The sequence below is a fragment of the Plectropomus leopardus genome, chromosome 4, assembly GCF_008729295.1.
Source record: "Plectropomus leopardus isolate mb chromosome 4, YSFRI_Pleo_2.0, whole genome shotgun sequence".
In the NCBI taxonomy this organism is placed as follows: Eukaryota; Metazoa; Chordata; class Actinopteri; order Perciformes; family Serranidae; genus Plectropomus; species Plectropomus leopardus.
Genome location: NC_056466.1, coordinates 5346156 through 5360495, shown reverse-complemented (window position 1 = coordinate 5360495; position 14340 = coordinate 5346156). Strand labels below are relative to the sequence as shown.

Below are 14340 nucleotides of genomic sequence, written 5' to 3'. Positions count from 1 at the left end.
ACAGAGCATCATCAGGTCAAACACAGCCTTATAGACTCGCTGTGGTTTGTTGATAGCCTAATGTTAGTTTTTTTCCCCTTGTAATTGGATTTATGCTTAAAAACATAAAAGTGGGGAAATTTAGGCTATCTTGTTAATGAAAACATCAAGAATCATAAACTTTTGTTTGCATCAGAGATTATTTTCTGCAACAATCCAAAATCCAAGTAAAAAAGCAATTTTTGGGCAATGCTTACTTCTTGGTTGGCTGACAAAAAAATGTTGTCCCTGCGGCACTTTGTTATCTTCAGTGCAACTTTTGAGTGTATCTTCTGCAAATCTGGCACAGCACACAATTTAATTTCAATTTAATTTGGTAGTGTTCTCTCACATGACCAAAAGACAATGGAAGATCTTAAGAAAATTGATTAAGAAAACTAATATGGATGCAAATTTAGTTAATCAAGATGTAGATATACAATCTGGTGGAGAAATATATGGGTGGTCATGTGTGTATCCTATGTGCACGCGTGTGGTTAAATGAAATGAAAACATCTGCGTCTAAATTCTAAAAGGCCTCGCATTATGTGCGGATGCATAGATTTCCATCTGGCTGTGTTTACGGCAGTGTAGGCCCATAAACACAGCGCTGACGTTCCTCTGGTCTGACCCTGGGCTGCCATGTCTCACCAGCATTTATCCCAGGGCCATCATTACTCTCCCCCAAGCAGTGTGGGAATGTCACACTGAGGACGATAAAACAGAAATATGGATGTGTGTGTGTTTGTGTGTTTTTTATAGAAATGCAAATGCGACTGCCCCACGGCTTCGCGCGCTTAAATAGAAACTTACCCCATACAACAATGATTGCAGTGTCTGACACGAGACGCAGGAAGAAAAGGGAAAACTTAAACACACATGGGCTTGACCAGAATTGGCAGTGTCATCCTCCAGCACTTGGTTAACTTTGGGTTACCTTGGTTGAAATATGGGGATGAAACAGAAACTCTTTGCTGACACGGGGCATATCTCAAGCTGTGCTGCTGGAGTCTTGTGTCTAGACTTTTTGTAGGAGGAGACCTGATTAGATGTCCCTTCATACAGTTTTGACACTGTGAGTTCATCAGGTTCAAACCTGACAAACACATTCACTTTGCCTCTAAATTATTCCTTATTTCTAATAAATATAATAATTATATATTATATTATATAATTATAAATTCTAATATAAATAGTTTTTGGGTGCTTGAAATATACATATAGTAAAGCTATACATACAGTAAGACACCGTGATGATATTTTACTAAATGGTATAATATAGTGTTGATATTCTATATTAATTATTGGACTAAAGTAGAGATTCTCAGCTTGCTTTGCACAAGGCCACTTTTGCAAAGTGACAGGAAACCAAGGGCCATTTAAAGGTCTTGTGTATAAGATTTAGGAGAATATAATGGCAGAAATGGACTCTAATGTAAGTATTTTTCTTTCGTGTATAATCACCTGAGAATAAGAACTGTCATGTTTTCGTTACCTTAGAATGAGATAAATGTCTACATAGAGAGCGGAGATCAACATGTTTCACTGCCATGTTTCTACAGAAGCCCAGAAAGGACAAACCAAGCAGTGGCTCTAGTTAATAGCCCTTCAGAAAAAAACAGCATAAGAAAAACACTGATTTTTTTTTACGTGAAGCAGTTTTATCCTGTGTTTTGACTAGTTTAAATCAATAGATCCATTTGCTTCGGAGAGAAAGAGACTTCTGCAAATAATATGGCTCCTGGTAAAAACCTCCTCAATGTCTAAATCTTAAGTACAGCCGAACACCTCCGGAGAACATGCATTTGTAACATGAGACTGCTTTATTCTGTGTTTTTACTGGTTTAAATGACCAGGCTTGTTTGTTTTGGAGGAGAAACGACCTCTTGGCTCCCAGTAAAAAACAATAATTACTGAGGGAATTTTAACCGGGAGTTCACACTTGGCACATTGGAGAAGTTTTACCTGGTTGCAATCTGCAATCCTTTCCACTAGATGGCACTAAATCCTACACACTGCTCCTTTAATAAATTAATTGTAGCCCTGTGCAGTTCAGGTGTGCGTAGGAGTATTTTTTAGGATTTTAAGAACATTCAGGGCTTAGTCAGGTCCTCTGCTGAGCTAGAGTTTGTTTTTGGATAAACAAGCTTGATTTTAATGCTTTTTTTATGCACTCTGGTACCTTATTTACACTCCAAATACAAACGTATTCCCAGCATGATTCAGTTTATTTTTATTGTGAATTATAAAATGGTCATCAGGACCCTGAACTGAGTGCGACTGGAGAAAAGACATACCTCATCCATGGCCAGCTGGATCTTCGCTCTGAGAGGCACCAGGGAACAGACGACAGCCAAGACCCAGAACAGGAAGAGGAACACAGAGGAACGACAGCCTCTTATTCTTTCCAACTGGATGATGCATAAGGCCAAGATCTAAGGAGAGACAAAAAAAAAAACACTCTGGCTAATTCAAGAATTCACGTGTGTGTCTCTTACAGCACAGGAGAGGAAACTACTTCATCCCCCGAGCCAGAAAGCACTCAAATCCGTGATGCAGCGTTTAAGAAGAGCCTGGAGCGACTCAACAAAGACACAGCAAGGGCAAGAAAATGTACTTTTCAAGTATGAATTGACTTTTTGAAACTCAAATCTTATTTACATACCAATGAGCTTTTCTGTTATAATTACTATTACGTCTAAATTCAAACTCTTTTCTTTTTCATGGTGAAATTTTCTTCTTTTCTTTTTAAAGTAAAGCCATATCTCTCCTGTATTAAATGTCACTGCCAACGTTTAACAGAGCATAGCGGGTATAATCAGATTTAGTCTGATCTAATGCAGCCGGCAGCGGTTTTGAGAAAGAACTCGGGTTCCTGGGGTTTCCCTGGCCGCAGGCGCAGATGTGATGTGGCTGACTTCCGACTATAAAAAAATGACACATCTATGGTATGCCACACGCCCTGCACACAGTGTTTAATGTTATTCTATACGTTCTTTTAAAAGAACACAATATACTGTGATGTTTTTTTTTGTTTTGTTTTTAAAAAAAGCCTGATTCGATGTCTGGACACAACTGTCTGTCTGTCCTCAGAGGAGTCAAACCACTATAATTGGTCCCTCTCTGAGTGGTTGGCCAAGTGAGACGTCACTTTGTCATGCCAGCTCATCACCAAGTGGGAAGAAAGCGGGTTCAGGTTTCATAATGACAACCACATTGGTTACTTTGGGATGAGCCGCAGTACTGTCCTGTTATAAACCATAGTGACCTGGTAATTATATAAGATTTTCACATCAACAATCTTATACATTTTATGGGGAGACGTGTAGAGATTTCTGTGTGGTGGTCAAGAGGGTGAACATCTTTACGTGCTCTGGTGGGTATGAGCAATGTACAGGGTTTTCATTTACTTTCTGTGGTAACACACTGATTATTTATTCTTTGGTTCATTCATTTTCCCTAAACACTCGATACTTGCTAGCTTACTGAAGGATGAAAACAGACAGTCTCGTACAGTCATACCTATGGGGAATTTAGAGTCTCCAGCCCACCTGACTGGATGCTGGTGCCAAAAGGGCACCTATAGACGGGATGCAAACAACATCCCAACTCAAAGCACGTGAATATCCAAGTATTTGATGTGCTTCAGGGGTGAAAACATCCTGAATACGCTACTTAGTTGTAACTTTAGTAGAGTTTTGCTTCCATAGTTGACTAATTTTCAACATAAGCTGTATTAATTGATTTTTGGCCATTTGATGCAACAAGCTGTAGACAAAATATTGACTTACTTTGACTTAGTTTTCATTGCAAACATGGTAACAAGTTGCTTATTTGCTCATCCAACCATTATGAAGTGACATTAGCATTCATTCAGAGTCGTGTCTGTGTCCACCATACGAATATAAGTCCAATGTTCACTCTCTTTTCAGCTCTAATTTGGTCTCCACTTACTCTTGAAGGACATATATGTCTCTTAAGCTACTCAATGCTCCGTTGTTTCACCACCTTGTTGCTAACCTTGTCTGTGTGCTGTCTGGTGAGGGTCATGTAGCGTTCAGTACATACCTATATATATATATATATATATATATATATATATTTTCATATATAGATACACACATTTTTTATTACGGTTCTTTTCGTGTCTGGGAATGAGCTTAAGGGATGCCATAAAACCTACATAATGAACTGAAAGATGCTAAAAAAGTCCTGTAGAGTAGAGGGGAGCTGCAGAGCCGGGGGATAATTCTCTGTGGGTTCGTCACAATGAGCCTGTTACATTACGCATAGTCATTTAGTCCACGCTTGATTTAACACTGGGACAGCCAGTGGCGTCTGTATAGCTAAAACAGCTAATTGGTATTATTTACTCGTTATAAGAACTAGTCAGTTTCAATGTACAAGAAGTTGTAGAATGATAAATAAATGTATGTTAAAAGTTCATTTATTTATCATTCTGCAGCATGGAGTTGTATATAGAAATGCCAAAGCTGTATCTCCTTTATGTTACTCAAAAAATGACAACATGGTAAAAAAATAAATAAAATAAAGGAAGAAACGTACTTTGATTGAGAAGGTTAGCATTTGTCTTATGCTGCAGCTCTTTTACCTGCTGGCGCCTATGGGCATAAGTAGCCCTTTTCCTAAATTTGGCCTTATCGTGACAATTTTTAACAATATGTGTTGCTACATAGCACACTTTTATGAAAAGTCATTGACTCGAGAACTTAAATATTTTATTGAAACTGAGGTGCACATAATCAAAAACAGCCACGAGTAAATTTTACCCATTGGGGATTCTCATGTTAAAGATATATTATGGAAATTTTTCTTTAAACAACAATGTATGGAATCATACAGAAGTAAACCTTCTCAATCATCACTTATGGCCCAGTAGAGATCTTTAATAGGGTATTTTGGCCTGTGCTTGTTTCTTCTTATTGTCTGTGTTTGGGAGATTTATGTACCCCCGCTCGTTTGAGGTCGTGGCTGTATAACAAAAAGGTAGTGATCAGGTGTCAGACTGTACACAGCAGGCATCCAAAGAGACCTCATGCTGAAAAACGCTATACCGAGTTGAAATGGGGAAATCAGAGTGAATCTCATGTTAGCTTTTACATTTACTTTTGCTGACAGTCCTGCAAAGAAAACCTTTAAAAATATTGATTACTGCAGTTTTAAGTATTATTCTATTCAGTTAACAAGACTTTTGCTAAAATACAGTTTTTACAATCTAAATATAGATGTCCTAATGCTGCATGTTTTTTCTCCCTCTAGTTCTGAAGTCAAGTCTTCGATGTGACTGCACATCTGCGACATCAGTCAGCCCCACAGTGTCTCCGTCAGCAGCAGGAAGCTCACGGTAAGAACTTTATGTCCTCGACTGCTGGTACTTTACGTCCTAAGTTTTTGAGGTTGCGGCTGCAGCATCCCCCTCCAAACTCCACCGTAAGTGAGGAAATCATATAGCTGACCTTGGGTCAGCATCTGAGGGTAACGACCCTCCTATTTCAAGCCTTCCGGTCTGACTTGCCATAATGCTGCAAACCATCAACCATCAGAAGAAGTCAGTGGGTGGAACTAAGACCATCACTGAGCCCCAAATCAAAACCCTACCTTGTAATTACTTGGGAAATGCAGTGCTGGGGAAGGAATACAACTTTTACGTCATGGTATTCCTGATTATAGTCAGTGTCATGTGTGTACTTTTCATCAATAGCGACCACGATTCGTTCATGGGCTGAATACTGTTCCCATACATTAACTTAAAGTTGAAGGGCAACAAAATATGTTGGTCGCGGCAACAGGAGCGCAGTGTTCCAGGCCTGCACACAAACGGGTGGTAGTGGGCAGCTACAATCAACCTCAAGGAAATTATATCTTTTAATATAGGTCTGGCAAGTACATTTAAAGATCGCTAACAGGCTTTTAATGTGATGTAAGCTCTTATATGATGTATGAATCTAGATGTTTGCTGTCTTTCCCACTGGTCCGACAAATGATATCCTCAAAATAAACAACCTTTTTTAAAAAAATACATCCCTCAACACAAGAGCCGTCTCAGTGTATTTTTACTCAAACACGTGCTGCTATTTACTCAAGAGTCTGCAGAGACCACAGGTGGGGAAGGCTGTCTGACTCGGAGAGACTGTGCAGGACCTGTATACGGCTGCAGAGAGAGGAAGCTTTGTGTGTAAAAGTATACGGTTCTGTGCGTCAGCTTTAGAGGCTTTCTGGGCTACAGCAGCTCTTCCTGTGCGGACTCAGCATCCTGGCACTGCATTGTAATTCTTACATCACTCCTGCTCAGCATAAACAGCATTTTTAAATTTCCCGTGCCACCCATGTTGGCAGCCACTGCGCCCCTCTTCTGTTTGCTCCTACTCGTCGGTTAAGTATCATTTGAAATCTGCAGAAAATGAGTGGGATTGATGTTCTGAGAAACATTCGGGGTTGTTTCCATCAACACAGGCCACCGAAAACATTTCTATGATTGCATACCAGCCCTTATCTTCTGTAAATAATGTGCAGTAGCCCACCCTACATGCCATCCTGATCCAGGTAGGGGGGAGGAGGCATTATAGTTTGATTCAGGATGTTTGGAGCGAGACAAACAACATTTGTAAAAGATTAAAGATCTCCTCTAGACTGCAATAATCTACACAGGTCTCACACTGATTTGGATCTAAACATTTGAGTTGTTTCTCCTCAAACATGAGGAACTCAGTGAACCTGGATTTGAGGCTGAAAATGTGTCTTTTTTACACTGCCTACACCACCAAGTAATGACTGCAAGCCTATTTTACAAACAAAGTTGCTTTGGCTTGTCTTTATTCAAAGGTAAAAATTTTTTATTCTTTATCTTTTCTTCCTTTCTGCATTGCAATTGAACACGTCGCACCTTAAATACAGTCTTACTCAGAACAATGGAGCTCAAAGAGGGAGCTGGTGTTTCAGTCCAACATCGCACCTGTGGCCTATATAAAGACCAGACCTTTCTATGTAATTAGGTCAAACATAGACTACAATTGTATATCATCAGCTTTGTATTTGGTGGTTTTGTGTTTTAAAAAAAAAAACAACAAAATGCTGGAAGAGATTCTCATGACGTTGACTTAAAGCACATGACTATTGAACGAACTGCCACCACCAAACATCCTAGTTGCATGCACGAACATTCAGTAAATTTGAATGGACAAGTACTGACCGTCCACGAAGAGTTCATGAGTCAATCCTAACAGGTTGTGACTAATCGGCCTGACTAATGGCAGTTATGTCCCGAAAACAACATACTCTGCGTTCCAAATCGCATACCTTTTCTTTTTACTATCAGTGCGTCCTGCTGTGACCTTACAAAGTACGCAGTGTTACATGAAATATGCACACAATTGGGACATACTGCTTTGTCATAACACTGGCCTTGAACCTTAAACCTTTTGGTCATTTATTTGTCGCAGTCTGTATTGCAAAATTTTAAATTCCTCTGGGAAATTACAGATGCATTTCTCTGTCATTGTTATTTTCATAGTTATGTCCTTTTATTGTTGGTTATCTTTAGGATTAGTTTGGTTGCGTAAACAATTCATTTTTCTATCATTGCTATCTATTTGACTGGTCACATGAATGCACCATCGTACGTCATTTAAGCTTCTGTCATCTGTCCGTGAGCTGTCATCTGACTGCATCTCAGTCAATGTGACGAATCTTCCACTGCACAGAGGATTGTATGAGGAATAGCCCAAAAAGCATGCTGACTTGCATAATGCAAATGTGACCTGACACAGTAGGACATCCTGTTATTTTTGGCATACTGCATTTGACATACCATAGGGACCTACTAAATCTCTTTCTGACGTACTAAATACTATGATACTATGGGCACTGAAACCCACAAATAGTATACTTTGGAAAAGAATAAACCTCTAAAAACATCTGAGATATTTTAGATTTATAAACATTCTTTTCTTCACAACACATGGTCTCTGTTGCGCAGCACCTACCACTCACGTTTTTCAATATATTGCACGTACGAACATTCACCGATCCCACATCAAATAGTAGCTGATGTCACTACACATGTACTCTGCACCCTGATGAGTGGTGGTCAAATACTGGCGGCGTTTACAGGGTACTGTAATGTTTGCATTGCCTGCAACACTATAAATCTAACCCTGGTTATGCATCTTTGCACCTCAGTGTCTGGCCAACACGCTGTACATAGACTATATATTCTTTCATTTGCCTGCACGTCGACTTGTGAGCCAGCAGGACATAGGCTGAAATATTCCCAAAACTTCTCTGTTACCCAGAGCAACATGGGAGGGATGTCAAATGTGCGATTTGTGCTGCAAATCAGTTGCCTAACCTAGTAGTTCAAACATTTTCCATTCACACACCAGGGACGCACTGGGACTGTGCAAAGTTAATGCAAAATTATACAACTCTTTTGGCATTTGTTGTGTATTGTTCTTGCACCTTCTCATTTCATTACCTCTTAAAACTTGATCAGGGATAAACAACAGGGCACATTCCATAAGTAGAGTCTTGTTGAATTGCTTTAAAACAGCTATTTGAATTATTTAAGGACCTGTAATCAGTTTCACACCGTCTATAGGTTTAACAATTCACACACAATTAGATTTCAGTGGCATGTATAAAATGCACTTTTGTCTTTTCTGTTATGCCCCACACAGTACATGCACTATACTCACACATTCTACAGTGTTTTAGGCAGAGGTGGGAACATGTCATTGTTTTGCAAGTAACAAATGTGTCTTTGCACTCAAGTCCAAAGTCCTAAACTTTGAGTTTAAAGTCCAAAACAATTCATAATGCACTCTTTACCAAATGTAATGCTAACAACAGAGTGATCATGTTAAATTTACAAAAATCATGAATGCGTCTTTATTTTTATTATTTGTTAAAACAAGCTTGTTTGAACCGCTGTTGGAGGATATGTCGACTGGATGCTGTTGGATTTGTTCAAACAAAGTGGATCTGGAGAATTAAAGGTCGACTTGCTGGGGAATTACATTAATGTTAGTTAGACTCGTGAAATGAAGGGAACTGAATTTATTCAAGCCACACTTAAAAAGAACAAAACATCTTTGGACTTGGTGGAAGGTGTCAAGTATTTTCAAGTTAAAAGACTGCAGTCCAAGTTATGTTAAGTTTTTGCTGTTAAAGTTGAGTTATAAGTCTTTTTATTCTGTCAAGTGGAATCTAAAGTCATCAAAATTGTGATTCGATTCATGTGACTCAATGACTGCTCATTTCACTTCTCCAAAATGACTTAAAACAATAGCCTTTCTCGGTTAAACTGACGTAGATGTATCACTTTGGATGTTGCTTATACACCCTTGATGCAGGGTTGCAAGTAAATTAGATGTCGGCCTTTGGATTTTACAGCTCCAAAAAGTCATACAATTGAGATTACTTAAGACGCATAGTTCCCTTTTTGGACAAACATAAACATGTTGGTAAACACTAGAATATAATTGGAAAAGAGCCACAGTATTTACCACAGTCATGCTGCGAATGATGGGGCTGAGTAGGAAGACCATGTGCTGCTGGATCTCCTGACTCCTCTCCAGCAGGATGTAAAAAAACTCAACGAAGCCAAAGGAGGCCAGCAGGAAACCCAACACCTGAGCAGGGCAGGAGAAAAACGTTACAGTCACATTTGCAAGAATATTTCTATTGAAATGCTGCTTTTGTAAACGATGTCAGTCAACTGACGACTGGATCAAAGTCTGTGTGAGGTCTCACCATCTTGGCGGTGCAGAGGCAGGACATTTGAATGCGTCCGCGGTCATGGCAGTAGAGGTAAAGGCAGTAGAAAGGGGCCAGCAACCACAGATAGATACAGGGAACCCACACCAGTACTGTGTTCTGGAAACACTGGGTCAGGTCCGGGTTGGCTGTATACCACGTTCGGTTCCAGTCCTAGAACAGAGAGAAAGTCAGACGTTTAGATCAAGAGAATATGCCCAAGAGTCAAACTGTGAGATTATATCCATCATCTGACAGACAGAGCAAGTGAGAGCCAGATCCAGAGAATTCAGACTTGGTGCTGGTCCGGCGTTTCATCCATGGAGACAGTGGAGGGTGAAACCACAGCAGGTCAACAGAAAATGAGTCTGTGCCCAATCCTGACTAAGTGCGAGTTGGAAGAGGCCTTCTTTTACTGAAAAAACTGAGTCAGTTTTGGGATGTTTTTTTTTTTTTGACCACATCTTTGGATTGTTTCCTGAATTTGAGCGGGACAATGTAAGCTGTCGACACATTAAAATATGAGGTCAAGGATTATACTAATAATGAAGCCTATAAACAATAAAAGTCCACGCAGACGAGGTGTGTTTGGCAAACGCTGCCAAAAGTTTGGGATTATGTAACAGCAGCAGAAGCAGCAGAGGTTGTCTGTTGTTTAAAGAAAAAAAGAACGCCAGGGGCTAAGTGGCTTGTTGTTTTCTTGCTTCTCTTGTTTATCACTTCACTGGCCTAATGAGGGGCAGGGTGTCTGGCTGTGTTAACGAGGCTGCCCTGTGGAGTCACCACAGGAAGTGGTTTAAAGCTGCTGGTATGGTGAAGTAGTCTGGCCCTGCCGGAGTGAAGCAGAGAGGCCAAAACTGGCGGCAGCTGCAGGGTCATTATGTAACGCTGTCCTGCTGGTGAACCACGTCAGGTGAGTAGTTGTGCTTTGCAGAGGGGGCGGAGTTTCTCAGCGGGAGTAGTGATTAATGCAAGTTTACCATCAGTTGCTTCTGTTTCCCACCTCTGTAGCCACAGTCATGAATCATCTGACTGTAGGCTGCCTATTCAAAACAGATATGGCACACAACTTTGCCTGTACAGAAAAAAAATCCCACATGCATTTCTATAACATAGGTCGTTTTTTTTGGGTCCCAATTTATGGTTGAAGTGTCTTTAGTTTTGCTAAAATAAAAGTTCTCTGGTTATTGAATATTGAAGGTATGTGTGTATCGCAGCGCTTACTGTTGGACTACTGAACGGGCCTACTGGGCACAGTGTCAGGGCCACCATGGCCTTCACCTGCAAAATGTCATGAGCCTTGAAACACACACACACACACAAAAATATGAAAGAGACACATCACAGCTACAAAGAGACACAAAATGACAAAACCCCAAAAAAGTTACCTAAAAAAACCCCTCAAAAAACATAAAATGATCCCATAGACATAAAATTACTACAAAAAGACAAACAAAATGACAAAAGAAATGATCTCAAATAGACTAAAAAAAAGACTACAGAGACACAAAGCTACCAAAAAAGAGATAATGACCCCAAGAAGTGCAAAATGACAAAGAAACACAAATTAACTACAAAGAGACACAAAATGACAAAAAAAATCCCAACAAAATTACCTCAACAAGACAAAAAAGACTACAACAAGACACAGCGCTACCAAAAGTACATATAAAAATCTCAAAAGGCAACAAATTCAGTATGTCATGCTCTAATGTAGGAGAGGTGGTGGGGCCTTTTGCATATCTGTGCCCAGGGCCCCGTTGTCTCATAATCCACCCATGGTTTTAGGTTACATAATGAACACATCATTTTGCACATTCGGTATGCTGCTGTTCTCTGTGAGTACTGATGTACCAAAATCCGTTTAAGTGATAAATCCCATGGGAGGGAGTGAGTGGGAGGCTACTTTCGCAGACCCTTCTGACTCCTGCGGTCAGGGGCAGGCGGATCAACAGAGCACTTTTATGTAAGAAATCCAACATGTCAAACCCTCTCCAAGCACTTTCTTGTGCATTTTGCTCAGCACTTATCCTGTTTCTCACCCCTGGCTGAAGTGGTTGCAGTAAACTAGGAGATGCCAACAGCTCGGGCACCGCAAGGTGTCTATTTTTACCTGACAGACACAGTGATGTGAAAGTAGAGCAGGCTTCTACTGTGCTGCAAATCTGCTGAATGCCCTATTTTACATCCTCTAGATTTGATAGAGAAATGAAAAGAGTAATAATGACTATAATAATGGCATTGGCTTGTAAGCAAAACAGTATTATGCACCTAATGTGAGTTTGTGCCGTGTATAAACTACTGTAATTTTAGCAGGCACGTATCACTTTCCTGACAGTTTCACTGAGATTTGGCCTGGTTTTAAAGTTGCACAATGGCTTGATTTCACTCTAAAACCTTGTATAGGTATTTCTGGATCCAACTTCTTCTGCTCAGCTGCATTGTTGCATGCTCAGTTCAGTATTAAAGCCATATAAATCTCCATCATTAGCACAAGGCTGTGACCAAATAGTGAGCAATGACACTGTTCAAAAAGTATGCAAAAGGTCGATTACTACATTTAATAACCGAAAGTACTTTACAGCCAACATCAGACAAAAACATCTGTTCAAACATCCTCCCTGCTTTGTGATGGATGCCACGTGATCAAGAACATCTGTACTTTGAACTTTTGTTGCAAAGGGAGCTGCACAAGACGGCCAGTTCACTTTCGCTTTCTCAGCAAAGTTTGATGGCCATTGTTTCGAGCTTTTGAGAAGAAAACAGAGACGGAGCCAAAACTAGAAGAGTGCACTTCGTAGAGCGCAGATCTCTCTCAGGGGAGCTGATCCCGTCCACTATTGTAGCCTAATTTTTTGCAGATATGCAGCAGCACGTTTCAGAAGCTAATAAAAACACGTCATCTATTTGAAATGGATCCATGGCACGTTGCACAGAACAGATTAAGTTGTCCTGCGAACAGGCACTGTTTATGAAATATAGATTGGTGTAAATATGAAGATTGAGTGAATTTTTTATGACTGAAATAAAGCCAGAAATCTGTAGTTCATCTCACTCATAACTGGACTTTGAACGATATTAATTTTGCCAACAAATAACAACAATAAACACAACTAAAACAGACAAAAAAAAAGAAACAATTCAACTGCCTACTTACATACCTAATTAGGCAAGAGGCATAAATGTCAAGAAAAAAAACACCAAATCAGAAATCCCCAAATCGGGCAGGCAAAACACTCCACTTCCGAAATGCTGTGGTATGTTGCTGTGCAGCTGACGGGAAAAAAACTGGGAATAGTCCCTGCTGGCTCGCTTACAGTAAAGATGGCGAAGAAGCTCATCTTGTATCTTGCTTCCTTAAGTGGATTATAGCATATCTGCATAAATCTGCAGATCTAAGGCTGATTGGTCTAGTAGTTCGCAAGATCAACTGCAGACAGATGGAAACACACATTTACGCTCACACACTCACCAGTTCAACTTGAGAACAAACTTTTCTATAGATTTACATTTTTTAGCCACGACAAAGGCCTAAATGTTTCCTGCAACAGATGATTAGGCCTCTTGTTTTTATCTGAGCTGATTTCCATAAAACGTGAGACCACAGGCCAGTTAAGAGGAATGATTAGTCAGCAGTCAATGATGACACAGAACACTCGATTAAATCGGTTTTTCAACAGTTCTGAATCACCGCTACCACGAAAGATCCTCAAGAATACAGTCATACATGTGACCATAAAATATGAGGCTGATCGGCCCAGTAGTTGGTGAGATTAGTTGCTGACAGACAGAAACACTCGCTCACTCACTCACTCGCTCACTCACTCACTCACTCACTAACATGACCAAACGCAGCCTTTCGCCTATCATAGATAATGAGAAACAGAAACTCAGAGTGAGAAAGAGGAGAAGGGGATAAAGAGGCAAGCTGGGAGCGAGTGCATTGAATAAATTCTAGCCGTTCCAGCTGGATTGCAGCCACTTCGAGCCGGGACTCAGAATGTGGAGGTTTGCTTACATACAAGAATAAAAAGCCAACAACAGCAGCGCACTCTGTGTGACGCCATCTCCACCTCACAGCATCTCATTGTGCTGAATCACAGAGCGGAGTGACGGTAAACCGACTCTGGCAAGCATCAAAGGTAAATTCACCGTTTACAGACTTGCTTTGGATTAGATTTCGAAATGTACATGTAGGCTGCAAACTGAGAAGGTCAGTGTGAGCTATGGGGATTTTCCTGTGGTACTGCTGCCAGCTAACTTTTTAGGTAAAACCACCCCCCGTTTTCTTCTTCTACAACACAGGCTGTTATTTTTTTATTGTGTCATTTATTAATGGACAGTAAAAACCTGTCTAATGACAATGAGCAGCATAGTTAATAGTTGGCCAAAGACACAAGAACAGCATGCTAATGTTGCTAATTGCATTAATCATCAATACTGAGAAATACATAGATTATGAGTAAGAAAGCAAATATCATTGTGTCATGCATTTAAATTAAAACAACAGTTTATGATCATAATACAGGCTCAGGCAAACAAACACAA

General features: G+C 40.1%; 1 protein-coding gene and 1 long non-coding RNA gene across 3 annotated transcripts in view; one reads left to right on the top strand and one right to left on the bottom strand.

Moving 5' to 3' along the window:
- LOC121941622 overlaps window positions 1-14340 on the top strand; it is a 38249-nt gene that overhangs the window by 18284 nt on the left and 5625 nt on the right. The window contains exon 3 of the long non-coding RNA XR_006105762.1: window positions 5299-5383. This is a non-coding gene — a long non-coding RNA (uncharacterized LOC121941622). The remainder of the gene's footprint in view (window positions 1-5298; window positions 5384-14340) is intronic.
- Window positions 1-14340, bottom strand: part of abcc6a (ATP-binding cassette, sub-family C (CFTR/MRP), member 6a) — a 36847-nt gene that overhangs the window by 21623 nt on the left and 884 nt on the right. The window contains exons 2-4 of one of the 2 annotated variants that reach the window (XM_042484448.1): window positions 9790-9966; window positions 9543-9668; window positions 2316-2453 (exon numbers count right to left, since the gene is read on the bottom strand). In XM_042484448.1, coding sequence (XP_042340382.1) covers window positions 2316-2453; window positions 9543-9668; window positions 9790-9966 — 441 coding nt within the window. Of the gene's footprint in view, window positions 1-2315; window positions 2454-7228; window positions 7280-9542; window positions 9669-9789; window positions 9967-14340 lie in introns of those variants that run through there. The other variant, XM_042484449.1, reaches the window with a different exon arrangement.